General features: G+C 42.1%; 1 protein-coding gene across 10 annotated transcripts in view; it reads right to left on the bottom strand.

The window, feature by feature from the left end:
• The window catches only part of SPECC1 (sperm antigen with calponin homology and coiled-coil domains 1), a 94,916-nt gene that overhangs the window by 49,505 nt on the left and 22,447 nt on the right, over positions 1-22,964 (bottom strand). For 7 of the 10 annotated variants that reach the window (XM_061470201.1, XM_061470203.1, XM_061470208.1 and 4 more), the window contains exon 3: positions 20,792-20,927. In XM_061470201.1, the coding sequence (XP_061326185.1) occupies positions 20,792-20,927 (136 nt within the window). Of the gene's footprint in view, positions 1-11,173; positions 11,505-20,791; positions 20,928-22,775; positions 22,920-22,964 lie in introns of those variants that run through there. The other 3 variants (XM_061470206.1, XM_061470207.1, XM_061470205.1) reach the window with 2 other exon arrangements.

Genomic DNA, 22,964 nt, shown 5'->3' with positions numbered 1-22,964 from the left:
AAATTTCAGAGGCTTGCACACATCTACTTCATTGGTTTTCCCTTTTTTTTTCCTTTGTTTAAGCAAACGAAGCAGCTAAAATACAACTTCCCTGCTAACCAGAGATCTGATACCCCAATTAACAGGAAACACACTGACACTTTTCATGGTGGCATGAGAAATAGCAAATCTAACTGCTGAAAAGGAGGGCAGATGTAACAGCAACCCCTATCCATGCTGCTGTGCCCTCACACAGGTATCTACACAGAGGCAATAACCAGTGTGGCAGAACACAGAGGCTAATACTCTGATCCTTAAACCTCTGGGCACACCAACACTAAGACAGCCTGATAACACATACTGAACGGATGCATGTAACTAAATCAGCTCACGAAGAAGACCTGAATCAGTTCTAAGTTCCAACTCTAAGTTGCGAGTGCTTCCTGGGGGTCAGAATGAGAGAGCTTAAGCTGTTTGGAACTTCGTATTTTGAGAGCGAGATGTCCAAAACCTCTGGTCCACTATCAGCTTAGGTAAAAGTCAGGGTAAAGAATGATGCTATTATACTGTGACAAACTATTCGAGCTTGATCTGCTTGATATACCAAGGGAACGAGCTGAACAGGTTAGCTGTCAGCATTTTCCAGTGACCAGTGTTGGATATTCCTTTGGATAATCCTCAATAACATATTTCAGGGTTGTCCTGCAGAAAGATGATGCTCTTTGCTACCTTGACTTTATGCAACAGTGAACAAAGTGAACCTAGGCTTGGCCAGTCATGGTTGCCCCGAGTTAGTGAGTTTGCAAAGTATTAGTCAGAGCCAACACCTTTGCAGGTTGGTAATTCTTTGGGAAGGTTCCTCTTTGACTCTACCTAGCTTTAAAACAAGACAAGGAGATGGCTGCAGAATAAAGCTGTCCAGTACTCTTAGAATCCACAAAAGGCCCTATTTACATTGCCTCCTTCAATAAGTTGTAATGTGGTTTTACAAGAGAAAGTACCCAGGGAACCTGCTTCACAGTTAAGGAATTTCTTAAAGATAACAAGTATTTTATTTTTAGCTTATTGGACTCACCCTGATCAATAACTTTCAAGTGTTAAAATGCAAACAGAAGAGGATCAGCTCTTAGCATCTGGTGGTTGCAAGCTCTTAGCAGAGCCACAAGAACTGAAGCTCAAGTTCACATTGTCACAGCTCAGTGCTATTACAGTGGAAACAAGGACGCATTCAGAAGGTAAATGAGACTAGATCTGATCAAAACCCTGTTCACAAAGTCTCATTGTGATTTTCAGCTGACTTACGTTCCTCTTTATGGGCCTGTTCACATACAATTCCTCTCTGAATAACAGCAGGAGGAGTTAACTTTTCTACCCTGAGAGGCATGCCTGTGTCCACACAAAAGAGTTCTGAGCATTTCTTAAGCTATTTATTTTGTTTTTTTGGAGGTTTGTTAAGTCTTAAATGAAAGCCCAAGCTTGGATATGCCTGTCTTGAATATAACACAGTTTTGTACCCAGCACAAAGAAGCTTCAGGCTCTACTGTGAGATGGAACTTTTGCTCAGAAGTCTAAGGAGATTGTGAAGTACAAAGGCAAAGCTAAAAAGAGGCAAGATTGGTTCTATGCATAAGTGCATTTGCTTTCACAGATAAAAATTCCACCTTCCAATCTGCTCGAGAGTCAAGAAGCATCCAAGAGGCTTCACTGGGCTCCAAGAGCATCATGAGGGCACCACTGGGTTGTGAGCTATGCAAACCCCCACGGAATAACCAAACAATGCACATCGTGTCTGCCAACACGGGTGTAGGTTACGAGTGTCATTGCAATCTACCCCTGCTTTGGATTCCTGGAGTACCCAGCAACCTGGCATAACAAACACCGAGACATCCAAAGCAAATGGTCTAGCAAATGTTCAGAGAAACTCTATACCCTACTTACTGGAATGTCCCCCTGGTCAACTCAAGCCTACTTTTTTGGGAAGTTAATACCAGTGGGCCTGCCAAACACTTAAGTCACCTGCAAGCTACACCCCTGTGTACCCCCACAAAAGGGATGACTAAAGCTTTCAGTATATAGCATCATCCCAAAATTAAACTGGTGGAAGTTACAAAAATCCAGACGTTTCCTACTTGCTGCTTCTTTTTAGCCAATTTGACAATTTCCACAACCAACATAGCTCATAATTAGAAAAAAAACCATGATTTTTATATTCCTTAAGAGGGCCTCAACTCTGTATATTTGTGACATGAGCACACCAAAATTACAGGGATTTCTGTGTGCTGTGACACTTCCTGATTTTGTTTATCCTGGAACACTTCCTGCTTGAGCACCTGTCAAAATGAGATGAGATCAGGTATAATCATCTCTTACCCACAGCAAAGTGAGTTTTGAGCCAACTGTTAAATAAAAAAATATCCACAAATATGCATCTTTCAGTGAAGGAAAATGAAACCTCTGGTGATTCACTGAAATAAGGGATTTGTAGTTTGATCTGGTATGCTGTCCGGAGGGTGGTGAGCAACTGCTCTGGGGGCATCCTTGAAGTTTACCAACTCTTTCTTCAGGAAGGGGCTGTTCAGAAATAGCAGTGGATTTATCCTCAGGTAAAGGCAGAAAGCTAATTTCACCTTGTATGGCTGTACTAGGGCTATTCTCAAGATAAACGACTCCTAGCTGGAGTAAGAACCCCAGGATTTTCCTGACTCTAGCTTGCAGAGAAGCAGACAATACTTTTCAGCTCAGAAAACAGCTTCCCAGCTAATCTATGCCAGAAGCTCATCACTCAGTCATTACTGGGTTAACAGTGGTGACAAGACAGCTGAACTTCCATTGCTGGAAAATGCAGTTTTGCTAGATCCAAGCGTTGAGTGTTTCAAGAAATACAGGAAATTAAAAGGAAAACAAAACCCCAACCCTAAATCTAACCATATAAATTCAGTTAATAACAGTCATCAGAGTAGTGAGTAGATACATTCCTCCATGTACAGTGCATATACAATGGCTGTCCCAACTGAACCTTAACAGCTGATGTGTGGCTGGAAGTTGCTGAAGAAAAGTTACCTAAAACCTCTTGGTCCAAGAATCCAGTAGGAAACAAGAGTGAGAACAACTGCTCCTTCTTGACAAGGTGTTACGGATCACACTTCTAAGCTCCCAAATCTACCTGACATCCCTCATCTACAAGCACAAAAGGTAACTAAATAGAAATTTTAAGTGGGGGAAATGCATTTGCACAATTTGCACATCAGCATTTGCACAACTAGGATGCTCATTTAATCAACCTGTTTAACTATTCATGAGGCCACGCTATGAATTCAATCCTGGAACTAATCTGGCCAATATCTGCATGGGAATTTTCTCCTCCCTTTCGCTTTCTTTGTTCAAGGCAGATAGATCCTGATCTAATTTACTGTCCTTCCCATAAACACTTCAGCTTATCCCACTGAGAGAGCAGCAAGCCACTCCAGAGGAATGGAGCAGCAGAAAATGCCTTTACACAGCACTGCTGTTGAGTGCTTTGTGTTAGGAAACCATGACCTGAACCCTCCAGTTCAGGAATGCTGCCCCACAGTTGGCCAAAAGGCCAGGGTTGACTGAGCCAAAGTAACTTTTTCCCTCATGAATTCTCAAACCCTGCTAAATCCAGAAAGAGTGGGGGGGGGGGTGGTGTAAAAAGGATCAAAACTGGAAACATGAAAGGACAACCCTCCTCCTCCTCCCCTAAAACAGAGGGCAGAACTTAAAAGCTAAATACAATGTTTAATAACCAGTATGCATTGCATTGGTATTACAAGTGCCTTTTGTTTACTAAAATGTGATGACCACATAATAAACCCAGTTTTATTGTCCTTTCCAGCCTGCTTCAGTGAAGGGGTGGGGAAAGGACTGCAACTGAGTTTCCACAGCTCATCCAGAGCTTTAGCTCTGCCTAGTATAGCAATAAGGGAGCCAGCCAGCACTGTCCTCAACAGCTGATACTGGGAACTGGGCTCAAGTCATTAAGACTATCAACACAGGGTGAGATGCATCAAGGAAAGAAATGAGACAGAAGGGGAGAGGAAGAAATCTCATAACATAATGAGATGTTTATCTATAAAATGTTGCCCACTTCAAAGCAGGAAGAGCTTTAACTCCTTAGTAAAAAGAAGAGCATTTAATTAAAAGATCAGTCAGAGATTTTCCACAGTCAAGCAGCCTCAAAGAAACTATGTGTGGAGGAGGCCGAGAGTAATTTCTAACATGATTAGTCCATTCTTCAAACTAAACAGAGCTTTATGAAAGTGGGATTTCTCAAGATCTAGGAGACAGGGGTTATAGAAACATCCTCAGTCTCTTGGAGCACTGTCTCTTCCCTTCTGACACCTTCACCCTCACCAGCTTTTGCTCTGAAAAAACCTGGAGAAATGCTATCAGAGCTTCGTGCCCCTCATCTTGGCAAGATAGCTTGTAAGCCTAGGACTGATGGAGAGTTAAATGGATCATCAGTTCCTACCTTGCTCTCCACAGCATTTCAAGAGCATTATCTCTGTGTGTTCATACAGTCCTATTAAATCAGACGTGTATTAAGATGCTTTTGCACAAACCTATATAAAGGAAACCATGAAGGTAAAAGGCAGAATTTCCTTTTACCTGTAAAAGGTAAAGAGGTTAAAATCAAAAGCCTGTAAGAAAACCATACAGCCTTACAGGTTTTTCTGCTGGATTCACAAATCCTACTGCCATGTCCTGGGGCAGGAGCTGTGTAGAAGGAAAGTGCCCTCAAAGATTAAGAGTTTGCTCAATAACCCTTTTGTCTTTTGTTTGAAGCAGCCTTTATATTTTGAGACAATATCCTAGTTTAGAAATGGAACAGATCATTGAAAGCAATAAAACCATAACTAACCACCATTCATCAAGTTATCCTGAATATTATTCAACAGTCCATGGCAAGAAAATGCAAAAATAAGGTTAAGGATAAACTACAATTCAGTAGGGGAAGGAAGAATAGACAGCCAACATAACTATATGATCTAACTGCACCCTCTCCCTAAAGCCCCATTCCATACATTAATAAATATGACTTCACTGAAGTTTCTGGTAAAATTCTTACTTGCTTCAGTAGTGTCATAATTTTACTCATGATATTTAGCAGTTCATACCAAAGTATCCACCAGGACAAGAATATGGGAAGAACACAACGCTGCTCACAAGACAGGGCCCATTTACTTGGTCTCTAGCATTTTCTATAATCAATGGAACACATTCCAGTCAAGATACCTAGCCTACATGATTCATTCATCTTGGTAACAAATGGAAAGATGTCCTTGTTTCGGTCAACACATCCTCTGTGCGTGCGCAGAACTGGACTCTGCAAACTCAAGTTAGCCTTACATTTTCCCAAGGATATATTTTTCCAGCCACCAAAATCAAATCTGCCTTCAAGAGATTTACATTTAAATTGCATTGTTGATAAAACCACAGTTTGTTAGTTGCGTGCTACACAGACTGATTAAAAGGGCAGAAAACTGCAGTTCTGACATAATGCTACAGCCTGAGAGAACTGACTGATGAGCACAGATCACACAAGGACAGAGTACTCTGTCTCTGAACATGAAATCCAGACCTACTGATGTTCATTACTGCTCCATGAAATATAATGGATGGAACATTTCAGAGAATACGTGAACGCACCTACTTCAGATTATGGGAAGAAAAAAGTTGATGCATGAAAAAAAAATCTATCAGTGTCTACTGTCAACAGTGATCCTCAGTTCTATATCATACTCAAACTGCTTGGAGATACAGCATCAGAAAGTATCAAAAAGAAAAATGAAAGCATCAAAGATTTGTCAACCTGCTAGTGGCAGTCTGAGAACCACAAAAAAATCACATTAAGTCCTTGTCAAGCAATACAGTGCCAAAGAAACCAAGATACCGATTTTGCTTCAGTTATACAATTTCATGTTGTTCTGAAAGCTACAATGCCAATGGAAATCAGATTTTCTGAAGAGTAAAATAATAAAATACAGGAGAAACTGAAAAGAAAAAAAATATAAGAAATTACTCTGCTGAAATAGTAGAAGCAGATCCAAAACACAGGACTGCTTCTGAATAAACTCCTGAATACCTCCAGGGCTCTGGAAGGTTTCAGTGGGAAGACCAAGGTGCAATACTTGCTCAAATTTCTTTGGCTAGCTTTATAACATTAAAGATCTCAAAGAGCCAAATACAAAAGAAGTAAGCTTTACTTTTCCTCCAAGGCCAGCACTATTCCCTCCTCCTTTCACCCTTTCCCCTCATTTGAGTCATTTAATGCTGTGTCAGAACCAACAATCTCAACTACCCACTGGCTGTTTCCTTATCACACAACCAGCACTAGGGCAAAAGCAGAGCACTAAAGACAGGACAAGCTTGTGCTGAGCAGCCCGTTCAGTAAGATTCCCAGCACAAGCTCCCTGCCTTCATCCAAGACTGGCTTTAATTTTCATCAGCAAAACAATCTAACACTAAACAAAATGCATAAACCACATCCTGCTGCCTGCCATGCCCTAAAAGTTCTTCTTGTAAAAGCTTTGGTCCTGCCCACAGGGAAAGCACTCCCACTCCGCACAGGCAGCCAATGCTGAAAACTGTTGTCAAGACCCCTGCCTTAGCACAGAACTTACTGATGATCTCTTCCATTATTTGAGCATTCACTGGCCTCTCATGTTGCAATCAGGGGACCTCAGATTATCACTTAACTCTGCCTCAAACAGATAATTTTGGAGGCAGTAAGTTAGTTATGCTCATGACTAAATTCCTCTAAAAAGCCATTCCAAACTGTGACATAGTCTCTTGGCTGTACTCATTCCACTGGCCTGCAGAGCAGAAGAGACTACTGCCATTTGACATCTGTTTGTGGGTATTTCTGAAATGATTTAATAATGTCAGGCCAGTCAGGTCACATCACAACACTAATCAACTGAGCTGGCCCTAACTGGCCTTGGAAGAGAAGCCTCCAAGTAAAAATTACCCTCCAGGGGACAATAAACTACTTCAATACCAGTTTAATCAGCAGTGTGTTACTGCTCTGAAGAATAAGAGCATTTGCAAAACCCCCCTGCAAGAACGGCTTGTGGGAGGAAGAGGTGACTAAGGAATTAAACTATCCACTGGAGAGCAAATTGTGGTCTGTTGGCTCCACTGGGAACAAAAGGCCTATGGCTTGCTGCCCGAGCTTGAGGAGGACATGACTTGCTGTCGGTATTTCCATGAGAGCTGTTATGTGATTCATTAGCTTTGCTGCCCCTCTCTTCTCCCTCCCTTCTCCCCCACGCCATCATTAAACTCATCTGTTCTCTTGAGCTTTGGCTTGGCAGAAATGGTGCGCTGACATACAACAGAGTGAAAATGAATAGCTCCCATGTTTAGGAGGAGAAAGGAATAGAAGCAGATGAGAGGACTAAACAGTACCCAGAAAAGATCTGGCTACACATCCCAAGAAAAACAGGAATCACAAGAAATAATGTATTTCTATAATACCCTTTAAGGTGTCATTTTACAAGCTACATACCCTACACTGAAGAAACCCTTCCTCAAACATAAAATGAAGCCACCAGTAGGCCAGGACAAAACAGACATAACAAAACAGAGCGATACAGGCTTAGTGTATGCACTGACAGTTGATGTTCTCATCCAAGCCATGTAAGCATGTTTCACAAGTAAGAACAGTCCCAAACAAAGTCTAACCCTTGGATAACCCCATCACCACCTTGTTCCAAGTAGAGAAGTTAACATTTCCCATTCAAGGGCTGCTTTCAAGAAAGTTTTTGTATGTTTTGAGTCCTTTTCTTTCCACCTCTTCCCAAAGATACCGATCATCACATCACCTGCAGATGTTTTGAGGATAAACAAAACCCCACCTTCACCCTGTCAACCAGAGTCAAGGAATCTCAACACTCCTGTTTGGAAACACAGGCTGCCTCACTGTTTCCAAGGCAAACTAATATTTGAAAGGCTTTCTCTCAATAAATACAGTGCACTGGATAACACCAGTGCACCCAACTCCCACAAAATGTTCTAACTATTCCACAGGTGCTCTGGCCTGTGTTTGTATATACTAATGGTTCCTTTAGCTTGGGGTTGCCAGTTTCAAAAGCAGAAAACTAACTGTACTAACAAACTGCAGCAATACTCTTTGTTGTTTGACATCTTTTTCTGTACTACTTTATAGGTGTTTTCATTCTAAAACCTCCATGTGTTTTATAAATATGAATATCCAGAGTACTTGGATATAGCAGGAAAAGTGACCACGTGCCACCAGCAGTTTTGGCAAACATGATGCAAACTTAGACCACACACCACAAAGTTCTTAGAAATGACTGTAATAGTGGTTTAAAACAAGTTTTAAATTGGGAAAAGCCTATAGCATTATAAGATTATTGCAAGCAGTCCCCTTAAATCCTTTCTGGACACTCTTACACTCCTAGGAACATGTGGATTAACTTAAAAGAGATGATATTGGGCTGTTGCAGTCTTGTCAATCTTGCGTTCAACACATACCCATTAGACACCAGCACTGGATTACTTTGCAAGAAGGATGCAGTGTGGGATGTCTTCCTTTTGTTTTCCATCTCTCCACAATCCCTTCCTCAGCTATGACATTTCTTTCCCATTCCCCTGCATTAACATTCTCACTTCAAACTGCTGAGCTTGGGGGCAATGACTGACAGCACTGACCAGCTGATCCAGACCCTGGGGTTAGCACAGCTGTATCTTTGTATTCTGAATCTTGATGGTTAGCTGAGGAGTCAGCATCACTCACATGGGCACTATCAGACTCTGGAAGTGATGCTTCTGGGACCTGTATTTTATTTAGGTTTGAAAGTAAAATATATCTTTGTCATAAAGCTGCAGCCTTGTTAGCCAAAAGCTATGCATCCCCATGTCCTGGTATTCCTATGTACACTTAACAGGAAAAGCTGTTACAGTATATCATACTCTCATAAGTATATGAAAAGAAGTATTTTACTCTAGGCTATTGCCTGTACCATAACAGAGGCATTCAGGATGAGATTTTTAAAGACTTGAGTGTCCAGTGGTACCAATAGGAAGAACAAGCATTTTAAAAACCTGTCCCCAGTACCCCAAGATGGTAAGTGTGGGGTGAAAGACTTACAGATCTACCATACAGTGTCCATAAAGTTCCCTGAAAAGAAAAACAAACAAGATGACCCTGAGGATCATGCTCAGGGAAACAGGTCAAGACTTGATTGTGTTTGGTTAAAGCTGGCTCATGAGCTAGATCAATAAAGAGGCCGATTCCTGGGGTTTATTTTGGTTATTCCAAAAGGACTGAACTTAAGAGTACCACAGTTACACAAGATATAGGTATTCCTGAAGGAGAGCCGACTTAAGTTCATTCAAGGAGAAACAAAGCCCAACACCAGAAACTTCCACGTACTGCATTCTAATGTGAAAAACACAGGTTTGTATCCTAGTTGCCAGAAATCAACACAAACTCTGCTCCAGCTGTCTTTACATTACCCTCTAAAGCTCTCACTCACAACAAGGAATATGTGGTCAGAATTTATGTTGTCAGCAGGAATGTTCCTGAAACTTTTTTCACGATAAAAAAAAGTTTTGAGCATGTAGTTTGACACAAAATGCATTTTTCAAGCATATTCATACCTTATAAACAGTGAAGACATTAAAACAAAAGTTAGTACAGTCTACACTTAAAAACCAGGAATAGTTTTACAACTGCTTAGGTGCAACAGAAGCATAAATCTTTCCCCTTCAATAAAAAAATTAAATAAGTCACAGGACAAGAGAAAACAAAGGATGAAAGAGATTTTCAAAGCCCACAGGGGATCTGCATGCTCGTTTATCATCGATGTTAAGAGTAGGAAGCTGCTCAAGTCCCACCGCCGGCCCTGCAAAATCAAAGTCAGTTTTCTCACACTGATCAGAAGTTCACAGCATACCTCTGTGCTATTAAACACCCCTCCCTTAGTTTGTTATCAGTACCATCCCTCCACAAATGACAGTAACATGTTTAGTTCCAGCATAACTTCTACAGCTGGCAGTGGCCAGTGCAATAGAGATTTCAGGGGCTAGGGATGTGGGCAGCCATACTTTCCAGCCTAAAGTTTAACTTTCCCTTAGGGCAGCATTTCTTCTGGTGACTGGATACTGGCAGCTTTTGTGTTCTTCATTAGCCTGCTGATTAACATAGTGCTAGAGAGTTCTCCACTACACCTAACTGCTGTTCCAGCACTCACTGCTGGATCTATTGTGTGAGAGCCTGGAGTAGCAATGCAGCGTACTCTGCCCCTTGCTTTGCCTCGCAGTACTGGAGACCAGGTATGTATGTATTAGCTTTTAAAACAACAGCTACACATCTAACCCAAAGTTATAAAGAAACCCTGATGAAGCAATTGCAACTTTAATGGAATTTTGTGAATGAAATTTCCATGGTAACGGTAAGGAACAGAGTGCCAGGAAATACAACCGATTCCAGTGTTCTTGTACATTCAAAGCTCAAACAGAAACTAAGAAACACAGCAGAAAACAGTGGGCCCACTGGTTTTTACCCCATTCAGCATCTGAGGAACAAGTAAAATTAATCAAAAGGCAACCAAACAGTACTCCAGCATCAGGAACACATTAGGAGCCTTCCTAGGTACAACACAGACATTTAGCACAAGGGGAATTAGATATACCTGATACTGGCTCTTAGCTGTCTATAAAATCTGCTACTGATTAACATGCAAAGCACTACACTTCTGAAAGGACAATGGTGGGAAGACCTTCCACAAAGGCATCATTTTAAATGCCAAGGCCTGGAAAATTTCAGGCCTCAGGCCACGAACAATGGTGAAGGCTAACGCAGCCAAGCTGCAGATCCTGACAAGTTGCATGTACATCACTAGATAAGCCTTGTAACTTTCTAGCTGCATCATGGAGACCGCACAAAATAATATCTGTGAGGCAGCAAGGTCCCTCCCTTGTAGCTATTCTATTCACACCAGCAAAGGATTTCTTCCAGAACAGCTTCCCCTAAGGACGGGGCTGCGATCTCAGGTGTGGAGCAGTAACAAACAGCAGTTACACGGCACACGATAAGGAGCAGTAACGTCTCTAGCAGGCTCCAAGCCAACAGCACTAGCTATGACAACAGCCTCCGCTCCCGCTCAGCGGGACGCCGCGGTTAACCCCCCGGGACCGTACAGACCTTGGTCGTGCTCCTCCGCTCGCCCAGGTTGGTTGCCCATCGTCGGTCTCTCCCCGAGCTCCTCTCTAGGGCCCCGACGCCCCGCTCATGCTCCGTGTGGGTGCCGGAGCCGGACCTGCCTCTGCCTGCTCCTACCGTCTACGCCTCACTCAACTTGGAAAGGGAGAAAGAAGTCAGCTCCTTCCTAGTTCCTGGCACAGGTCACAGAGCCTGCTGCTCATACTGGAGCAGCTGGGGCTCTCCCTCCTACCTCATTACAATACCATGCACCGAAGGCCGGCCTGTGCAGTTCATTAGCTGCCTGGCTGCGGGAATAAAGGGAGGGGGAGAAAGAGGCAGGGACCGGGCGGGCTGGAGAAGGGAGGAGGAGGCGGAGGGACTCGTGGCGGGGGGAAGCCACCCAGGGGCCGCAGGCGAGAACTGCAGCCGAGCCCAAGGCGGGCGCTGGCTCTAGCAGGAGCCGAGCTCTAGCGCAGGCAAGAGCTGAGAGTGGAGACGTGAGCCCAGCGCCCCAGAACAGCCCCGGCTGCAGAGGGGTTAATGGCCAGGGAGCGGCTTGTGGGCCATGCACTAGGACATGCCAACACGAAATACCGAAACGCCGCAGGGAGTGGAGCCGGGCAGAAAGCTGGATCCCGGTGAAGACAAGAGCAGCCAAATGCCTCCAGGGCAAAGACAAAACTTGTTTTGCCCCAAATCTGGAGATTGTTTAATATGCTAGAAACAGAATTTCGCTGCTATTTCATAGAATCATGGAATGGTTTGGGTTGGAAAAGCCCTTAAAGGTAACTGAGTTCCAGTCCTGTGCCATGGGCAGGGACATCGTCCACTAGACCGGTGTAACAGGGAGAGTTGTCAACCTTCAGTTGTTCATTGTCCTTGCTCTGATAGTTTATGGATGTAGCTAAAAGTTTTCATACAGCTGTCTACCTTGGGATGACATTAAAGAGCTCCTGCCTACCCCATCTTATGACATACCAAGCATAGAATGCTTTGTTTAAAGAATAAGCCATTTAAGATCTGTGAAGAAAACGATCACTGATAGTACATTATTTTTCTGAATGATCTTTTCATCTCTTATGACCTCTTAAGTCTTGTATCTTATTAGATGGGTACTCAGCTTGCACTTCTCCAAGGTACAGATACAATCCTTCAAATGCTGTTGAAACACATCTCCAAGAGATTTTCCTCTACTATAAAGAGCGACTTCTGCTTTTCTTCAGCAGGATTCACCAGAGGGATCGCATTAGCCAAGATAATCTCTTGGGCTGATAAATCCTGACACTGAGCTTTTATTATTTCAACACCTGCTTTCTATTTCCACAACACAAAGAGGAACGGTCTAAGAGGGACCCAGTACAGTACAGTTGCAAGCCTGGAGGAATTATAAAATGTAATCACTGAGTCAGAGCAACCACACCTGAAATCTGAGCAATTCATGACTGGAAGAACCAATCTGTTACTCTTGACAGTAGCATGGAAGATAAATCAGAACATACTAACAACATGATAGGGAGAATGATGCCAGGCAAAAGACTTCTATCCGAGTCCACAGAGAAAGGTAGGATATGAATTTTAAAATCCAGCTATAGCCTGAGCAGAAGTCATGGATAAGAGATTACCTTTATGGAGCCTGCAGCTCAAACTGAGCAAAAAGGAAAAGGAATAATGGCAAGCATGACTTCTAGTGTGATGACTAGGTAATAAATTATGACACATGGCTCAATCTTTAGGCAACTCTTTGTTACCTGAACATTTTACACAATTCGCCCTTCCTCCTCGGTAATAAAGGTATGAAAATGAATGAACAATTTCGCCTCTATAAAGCAGATTAGCTGGTTTCTTCCTAGGCATGAAGCTTGACTCATCCATTTGCACTGCTCACTTGTGGGACTGCCCGTAAAGCCCCATAAACATCACTTTTCTATATAGTGAGAATGGGAATGAGTTACTCAAGGTGTCACATATATAATTCTTTCAACTCAGTAGTTGAACGACCGGACTTTCTTGCCAGGCATAACCTTTCCTGCATCCTACTCTCAAAGCAAATTAATTAGCATAATTTATGTTCAAATTATAATCCATGTTCAAAAGCAAAGGTGTGAAGATGCCACAAAAAGATCTCAAATCCACAGAGACCAAACAGCTGGCCGTTTCTTCAGAAAGCTAAGGTCTAAAAAAGTTACAGATGCTGAGGAGCACTTCCAGAGTCTGGACTGTCTGTCCAAGTCTGGATTCAACTGAATGGGCCCTAAGGGTGGGCACTGACTATCAATACCAGGGTTCACGCTATCGTGCTCTACTTCTTCCGTTAATGCTAAAGACTTTATGAGCCCTAAGTACATAGGTAGCAGGGAAAAGAAATCTACAGAGATGTATATATCTTGCTCAGTAGTGGGCCCCCAAGGATCAGGAATATAACATCTACATTGAAAACCAGAGAAGAAATCGTATTTTTAACCAATGCTAAAACCAAGTTTTTTGTGGAGAGAATACTTGGTGAGGTCACAGTTTATGGCACAGAACTACAGCCTTCCAGAAACCCATCTGAGACCTAGCTGTCAATCCCTCCCTCTTACTTTACAGTATTAAAATCTAATGTAAGCCAAAAGCTGCTAAAAAAAATAATCAGTGGAAAAGAAAATAGATACAAGGTATTGCCAAGCCCTCTTGTTAGACCAGGCCGACTTTGCATTCCTTTCTTTCGCTCCCTCCCATTCTTTCAGTGCAAACACAAAGGCACTCTGCCAGGGAATTCTGGCTGGGATACATTTAGGCCTGAAGAATGTGTGTTAAGGATCATTTCTCTTCAAACCAGCTGAAGGAAAGCTGATCATTAACCTAGGGCAGGTAGCCCCAACAAGGTTGTGTTGACTTTGCTGAACAACTTCACTAAAAAGTCTGAAAAGAAATGAAAACAGATCATGGATTTATGCTATTCCTGGGCCATCCAAGCACTTGCTGTTCAGGTATCCCTTGCAAGGCTCTTGTGATCATCACAGTTTGCTTAGAACTGTAATAGATCTTCCCTATAGGTGTTGGCTTGAGCCAATTAACTGTCAGCAATTTAATAAATCAAGTCATTACAGTCTTTAAGATTCAGCATCTCAGTATCCTACCACACACTGAATCTTCTTAACTGGCTCAGGTCCCAGGGTGGTTAAGATGTGCCAGCAAAGTCATTCTCTCACATCAGAGAGAAGGGTCTCTATTTCACAGATGGTTTGAACCAGAAGTTGCATGCAAAATCTTAGGATGTGTTCACAGAGATTCAGTGCAGTAGATGTAAATTGTGCAGTAGATTGGGACAGCAGCAAAGCTGTGAAAGGTACATGTCAGCATGTCAGTGCTGACAGAAGTTAATTCTTTCTTGTTTAATAATGCAAGATGACTGCAGACAGCCTGTGAATGAGTCTCAAACTATTATCCTTAACAGGATGAGGTATTGGAAATCCCAACACACAGTCACTGAAATGCATTGCTCACACTCCATTCCTGGCTATGGAAGAAGGTTTGTATAATACAGCCAACAAAAGAACAAAAGAATAATTACGTCAGCTTTCACATGCCACCTTCAGAACAAGACAGCATCCACTGACAGATCTCACCAGTTTCAGGCATCATGTGACTGAGATCTTGAGCCAGCAGATAGAGTTTAGTAAGACCACTGCTATCATTTCATTAAATGAACTACTGAGTGCCTTCTGCCCTATTAAGTGACTTCAACTAAAATGTCATACCACAGCAACATATTTATCAAAGGGGAAGAAGAATCCTGAAAACCAGTCACATGAAGCAGTGCACATTCTAAGGTATAGAACTACCCATGGGCTACAGAAAGAAAGAGCAAAAATTAGGAGAAAGTGAAAATCTAACATGGCAACAAGCATCATACAGGAACTTTTTCAGCAAAGGCATGAGAAGTGAACATGTGCATTTGAGTATGCAGGCCAGCACAGAAAAAAAATCATTGTAAGAAGTAGGAGAAACTTGACAAGTAGCTGCCATAAACTAGATCTAGAATGCCAAATTCCATCTACCTCAATCCTTGAGCTTTCCCTTTAGAGGTTACTGGGTGAAATCTTCTAAAATGGCACTGAAACAGTTTGACTGCTTGATACATGGGGAAATCACAGCTAGAGGAAATATTTTGCTAAGTAATGTCAGGGAGGTTAAGGTTCAGATTCACATTTACACCAGTATGCTACAAACAACCATGCAGACATTTCTACGTGTCTATGGACGTACACAGAGACACGTATTTCCACACACTGTTTTGCATGTTAAATTCCTCCAGCACTACTTGTCTATTTGAATGACATCTTGACAAAGCAATTTGAGTCTTTCTTTCCTTTTTATATCAATTATGGAGCTAGAATCTTTTGCTTTAGAAGGAAGAATAATTATGCAGAACTTGTGTCTTGTACCTGAAAAGGGGAGCAAAACGCAACCAGCTTTCCAGATGAAGTTTTAAAGCATATTTATTGTTCCTGGGAAACCCCAGATGAGATCAGTCATTTGGTTTCCAGCGAAGTCTTGTGGAACAGAACGTACCAGTCTCATTAGCGTCTCTCACACTTGGCTCTATCTTTCACAAGAAAAAGGAGACAGTAACGAGTCTGAATGCAAAGTACAGCAACCTTTTGACAAACCTATAGCAGTCCTTTGATGTGACAGATCACAATAAGCAGGCCCTGTCAAAAACTGATGTATGGGAGAGTAAAAGGGCCCTAAGGTCAGAGAGCTGTCCTTCAAAAGAAATCACTTTCCTTTTCCCTGTTCTAATTGGGGAGCATTAGCATCTTATGAAGAAATAAACTGTCAATTAGATTTTTTCAAGGATTCTTTTTTTAGAGAAAGCTTTTATATATATATATGTGTGTAAAACTTGAGTTTTCTGATGATGTAGAAGAGGTTTCTTGTCTGGATTAGTTTCACATCAATCTAAATGGTTACCCAATACCAGAAAGTGACAGACACTCATCAAAACAGAGAAGTTAACAGAAAGAAGACAGTAAATTTGATAGAGTCCATGTATTACTTTCAAATAGGAATCCTGAAATGACAATTTATAAATGTGCAAGAACCACTGGAATTCACGTTCTGCCACATTTTCAATTCTGATGGGAGAGAAGCACATCTAATGAGTGATATGTGCAATTAAACCATACACCAGTCTCCCCTCTAAACTCAAGCGCAGCTGAACTTGTTCAGGTTGCACAAGTGACACTCCAATACTTCCCCAGTACTAACCACTGGTAGTGGCCAGCTGCCCTTGCTTAGTTAAAGCCTCTCTGTTCTGAATATCATCACTGTCTACACAGAAAAGGTAGACGCAACGGTTTCAGAGGGAAAACAGGATTCTTCTTTTTATACAAATTACATGGTGAACAGACAGTGATGGACAAAGGGGCTAATCCTACGTGCTGTACTAGAACTAGGAAGGAATGGAAGATTTACAGGTATCATGTTTAGTCACTGGGACATTAACTCTAACAACTGGGCAGTAATTTAAGTGACAATTCACAGAAACTCATCAAAATCGAAGCCCTCAGTATTGGAACAGAATATTGTTCAAACTAAACTGCTCCACAACAGAATATAACCCTCAAAACCTTCTATAGGCTTCACTGATTATGCCACATTCCTTGTGTTTTTATCTTGCCATACAATTTACTGGGCTTATTACAGCAGCATGCTTTGTACAGCTTCATTTCTCATGCTGGCAGTGATCCATTCTGGGATTAGCAGCTTTTGTCCAGGTAACCTGCAGAGTTCAGAGGCTCCACACGAGATGCCTGAGAGATAATTGAAACTCTAAGTATCTTTGAATTTGCCTCCTCTATGCTTCGGTATTGGCACTGTCTCTAACCCTTGATATTAACCAACTCAGCAGGCAGGCACAGAAAGCAACACTTCTGTTGCTTTGGCTGAAAACTTGTGCCAATTATTGATTTTTCCATTTTATGCATAGATTTTTGATGAAGCACGGGAGGACACAGCAGGCCATTGATCCCTCATGTCCCCGCTGGCATCGCGGCTTCTGGCCTCTGGAGATACAACACATCTGCCACTGTGAGAAGGTATAGCACCAGTCTTTAACATGGTTTAAGCTTTAGAGAGATCCTGAGCTTGTCAGTAAAATACTCAGAATTTCTATAAATAGTGAGTTAGGGGATTATAGCATTGTTATTCACAGTTTCCTACTGTTTCTGAGGCAAATTCAATAGGTCTCTATAGATTTAGAAATACAGAAATAAGCTGATGAAGCAGCCTAAGAAAATAAAATAAAGCTCTTACTGTTCAAAGATATCTGATACTTCATATTGGAGCTGGCACAGCTCAATATGAAAGTCAATATATTGTGAAAAACGGGGATGCCTGAAGTATTCTGAATGCTTTTGGACTACGTGCTCACTCACAGGCCAGTCACACATCCTGGCTGCATCTCTTCTCTGATGTCCAGCATAAGACTTCTTTTTATTCCTGTCAAACCTGACAGATAATAGCTGCTGGCACTGAAATAACATAAAGGAAGCACATGAACATGATTAAACTAGACAGCCTTGAGGGAAATGTTCAGAGAGTGCTTATCCTGGGAGTTTGTAGGGAGCGAGTGACAGAGCGAGAGCAAGGATTTGGAATGACTTGTAGGATCCATTGAGCACATCATTTCACCTGTGTAACCCTCAAACTTCCCATTTGCATACCAGTGCCACTAATGCAATGCTCTTCCCAAGTGTATGGTCACATAAGAAGCTTTGAAATTATCTGTGAAATTGCATTATCTAAGGTTATTTGGCTTGCAAACCTCAAAGGATCAGAACCTGAAAAATCACTTCTTTCCTATAAACCTGAACCTTAAGAAGAGAGTCCTGGCTTCTCACGAAGATATACATTTGTCTATTTAAACACTTTGCTATATGGTTTCATAGACTGGCTGCCTTTATAAGTGCATACATTGAAATAAATATTTCTCAGGATTAGTGACCTATTTCCTCCTGTTTTGCAGTTTTTCCAGCTGTTTCATTAACTTAAATATTAAAAGCAACACCAGAGCTCTGTAAGTTTAGGTTTATGTTAAAGCCAAATTGCTACTTTAGGACAGTACATGGAAAGACGTAACACTGTGGATAAAGAAGCTGAATCCAAGACACTTATTTCTCCCTGCACATCATTTCCCATTACTTGGGATTTCAAAACTGCCAAGCAGTCACAAAGCCAAACATCACAGCACAGAACTTCCAGCCAGAACCCATCTCCAGTTCCCTTTGCTCAACTCCACTTGCCAGGAATGGACACAATAAGGTTGGCTTCATCTCCCTTTGTTTATGATTTACTGCATTAGCTTCCAACAAGGCAGACAGGGGTAGTTATGTCAGCAAAAGGCTAAAATGAATAACTTCAAGTCCACCAAGGGCAGCAGACAACAACCCCATTTAAACAAGCAATCCTGATGTCAATTATTTATTATCTGCAGCATTTGGAACACATGCTATTGCTCAAGGTCAACACATAAACATTGGACAGTCACTCCCCAAAGAAAGAAATCTAAGCTTTCCCCCCTCCACATACCTTGTTTCTTTTGATTTCTGTTACACAATAGTATAATACCCACTGAGTACTGCCAGAGTGCAACTGGAACCAATATAATATCATTTCAGTAAAATAATCAAATTGCTCAAGCAACAGACAAAGAAACCTCAACCTAAAAAGTACAAACAAAGGGGGAAGGTGTGAGGGGGAGACGTGATGCCTGCAGTGAAGGTGTGAAAGGAAAATGCAGAACTGATGAAAGCAGTCAAAAAAGCCAAAGAAAGTGGTTTCAGAACAAAATGTCAAGATTTACAGTTGGCTGCATACACAAACATCTGCATTTCCCATACAGGAACATTCTTACTTGGAGTGGCTCCACAGCCAGTCAGCACTGCAGCATAGTCTTGATCATAATCAGAGACTATTTGGGTGCCATTTCAATCAAATATAGCATCTCAGTGTTCCCTCCTTTTCTTATGTTCCAAGAACACGTCATGCCCCCTGTCATATCTGATATTTAATTTTCCTTTTAGGAAGAACATACTGTATCAGAATGTGCCTAATTGGTATCTTTTGGTAGTGTGATAATCGGAAAGTACCATTCAGCTTTGCATCTTTGCTCACAAATATCCAGTACCTTTCAATGAGTGGCCACAAGAGCAACACATACTCAGAATATAGTTAGATTGCCACTCTTTTGGACTATGGAATCACTGTGAAAATTAAAGATATGTAAGGTACAGGTCTTTATATACATGCCTATAGTAGTCCCTATAGGACCAGGGACAATTCTGTCTAGGTTAAAAGGAATTTTACAGGGGTAGTACATATATGCTCAGTGTTTGTCTACACAGTATAGGTAGCTCCACACTTGGTCTCTTTGCCTAGCACTAATATTCCCACTCATGCTTCTACAAATGTTGATGCAAAGCAATATATGGGGTCAGATGTAATGATGCAATTTAACTTGGCAAAACAATACCCAGATGTAACTTGACCTCCATAAACCATTTTACCCTTTGCATTTAAAGTACTCATCACCATAAATCTTATCCCTCCTTCAATCCCAGTTATTATACACACATGCAGAAGGGGGCTCTCTATTCCATTGCTAGTATTTTTGTGTCTGACATACGTATTCCATTCTGGAGTCCCTGCAGTGCTGTTTCCCTGGCTGCATTCCCAGGATCCTATGCTGCATCATCTGTACAGGTTTTATTTTCCCCACATCATACCTCCCAAGCATCTTTTGTCAGCATCGTGCCTCCTTATTGATGGTAAATCTCAAATGCTTTTGGATACAATTAGTCACTTGAATTTGAGGATTCACACACTGACTAACTGCAGAATGTGATTTGTCTTACTGTGAAGATTATGCTGTTTAAAAATGCATCATTTTCTTTCAGGGGTGGGGGAAAGTATATAAAGATTTTTGAGTTTTTTTTCTTCCCAGAAATCCCTTCCTGGTTAATAACATTGTTCTGTTACACAGCAAAACCCTGCAGAGGCTGTGACAAATAGGGAGGTCATGGTCAAATTTAATAAGATCTCACATTCCCTTGGAAATGCCACCAGGGAGCAGACAAAAGCAAGCGTTCGCTGAGCTCCTGAGGGAAGGCAGAGCAGTTGCACAGAAGCCCTTGGTATGCAGATGGTGCTGCTGCTTTTAGAAACGGGTTTAGCTCTGGAACCAATGGTAACAAGCTGATGGGGCTGCTGAGGGACAGAGAGTGCCACCCCGCAGCTTAGAAGCATGAGCTGTATGTGGAGATGCTCTGGCTGGATCTTTGTTCTCCTGCCTCTACGGTAACCATCCTGCTCGTTTGGTAGAGGTAGAAGGGTGAAGCTGAGCAGGGCAGCTCCTGGGAACCCCCAACTTCTCCCTTTTAGCTTCAGATTAGCAGTGAAAGGCCAATCTGCAGGGCATAGCATGTCCCATCCTGCACACTGACTGTCACAACAGGTAAGTTATAATGGGCTACAGGGGGTGGGGAGAAGGAAACTCTGATAGGAACTTGGTGAACCAAGTGACACGGCACATTTCACATAATGTAGACTGTCATCCATAGTCTTTGTATCTACCTGTGCTGGGCTTCAGGCGACTCTCAGCAAGCTCAGAAATGGCTCCTGTTGTAATGGTCTTCTTCAGCCTGGAGACTCCAGGACCTGCTGTCACCCCTGGCTTGGTAAGCATGTCATCACTGCTGGCCCTCTTCAGCTGCAACAGAGATTGTAAGCAACCAGAAGGTTAAGACCTTGAATAGTTCCATTAAGTCATTCAAAATGCAAGGTCCCTGGCAGAAAAGGCACATTTCCTTAAAGTAGCCCAATAGGAATATTGCTTCTATAGCCATATTATAGATTTCTTTACATTTTTGGATTTGTTTTTCATTTTTGTGAAGCGAGTCAAGGCATAAATACTATTTCAACAGTGAGGAATAAGAATGGGAAAGACCACTCAAATAGGCAAATACTGAAAGGGAGAACACAGGAGCCAGTCGATCTGGCTTCTCTGATCTTGCTGTGAATACCATTCACCATATTTCCTTGCTGGTTTACATTTAGTCATGTATTGGGGCTGTGCAGGTAAATGCCAGTTGCAGAGCCTGGCACACTGAGTAGGTCAAAGCAGCAAATAACTGGCCCTTAATGTATATAAAGTAAAAAGATCCTAAAAGGATCTGCTGGTTCTCCACTCAGGATCATACAGTTTTGGCCCAGTGGTGACTTTAGATCCTCTGAAGAGTGCCTGAGCTGCTCCAACAGTAAGGAACTGCCTGTTCCTTCCTATGTTTCTCAAACAGGAGCCACCAAACCTCATGGCTCTATAAACTAGGTTACCCAACGTGAACAAAGAACATGCCAGAGACCAAGCCAAAATCTCAAAGCCATTTAGCTGAGAAATTCAGGCTGCCATAATAAAAGGCAAGAGCAGCCAGTGCAAGATTTAACAATTACCAACATGGTATGAGTTCAGCTATTTACCCTCCTTGGTTTTTGAAAAGCAGTGAGCAAAGACGACCCATGACCTCCTGACAGGACCTAATGCCATGTGTGTGACTGGAGGCTGTTGACTCAGATGAGAAACTGAAAAGGCTGTTCGCAGGAAAGCACTTTGTTCATGTGACCACCAAGGAAATCATTCCCAACAAAAAAATGCATTGTTTCCAGAACAGATCAGCTGCACAATTCTAAAGGTTATTACCAATGTTGCATAAGCTTGGAAGAAGGTGAACTGCGTGCTTTCCAGCCCATGTCACAGTATGTGTTCTTTAAAAGCATTAGGGGTATCACTAATTTATTTACTTTTATTGTACATGACAAAGCAAGGGACATTGTTGCTGTGAGGGTTTTTTTTGGGAGGGGGATTTCTGGTAAAACAAACCTACTCTAGGTGCATACTCAAGAAATCCATGCAATGCAAGCACGATGACCGTAAGATGCAAGGAGAAACACTGGAATTACGTTGCTTCAACAAGCAGAAGTAGCAGTTTCTCTCAAGAACTTTGGTCACTGCTTTCCCGTTGGTGTCCCTCTCTAACAGCCTGGGTACCTCTAATAGCAGTCTGTAATTAATTTCAGGGAAAATACTTGAATCATTTTAAAAGACCAAAGCTCTGGAGAGGGTCCCTAGAGCTTTTTTTTCCCCCCACCCTTTTCAGTTAATGGACACCTAAACTGTTTTCACGTATCAAACCCCACTTCCATTGAAGTTGCCCAGGGACACTCAGGGGGTCCATGAACCACAAGCTGAAACCGCTGCTTGAGTTAAGAAAAAAAAAAGCAAGCACCCAAGCAGCACTCTCCCTATTTAGCAGTCTCTGAATTTACTTTGCTTAAAGTAAAATCTTTAAGCAAAATGAAGTCTCTCAGCTCCAATTCTTTCTCCCTTTTATCTCTTCCTCTGACTCAGAGTCTGTGGTTTCCTGGACCCTGTGAGCACATCAGGTTCAATAGCTGAAGTGTTGATCCGCTCCAGGATACCAGAAAGCGAATGTTCTGCCTTCTGGCAGAGATTTTCTCAGCTCGTTCTTAAAAGCAGAATGGAACAATCTGACTTCCTGACCTTTAGAGACTTCTGCAGTCTCCAATTCCTTCAATGTGCCTCTTCTACAGCAGAAACTATGGTGCCTTTCTCTACCCTGTTTCTTCAAAGAAACCACTTTGATGATGTTGCATTTGCAGATGATGAACAATTTGAAGATACTCGCTGTAATTAGGAAGAAAATACTCTGCATTGAACACCATACACACA

This window comes from Pezoporus flaviventris, unplaced genomic scaffold (assembly GCF_033815535.1).
Source record: "Pezoporus flaviventris isolate CSIRO_AGI_PZ_B2104156 unplaced genomic scaffold, CSIRO_AGI_Pfla_v1 ptg000063l, whole genome shotgun sequence".
Classification (NCBI taxonomy): Eukaryota; Metazoa; Chordata; class Aves; order Psittaciformes; family Psittacidae; genus Pezoporus; species Pezoporus flaviventris.
Note: the sequence above shows the minus strand (reverse complement) of the source record. Positions and strands in the feature narration are given on the sequence as shown.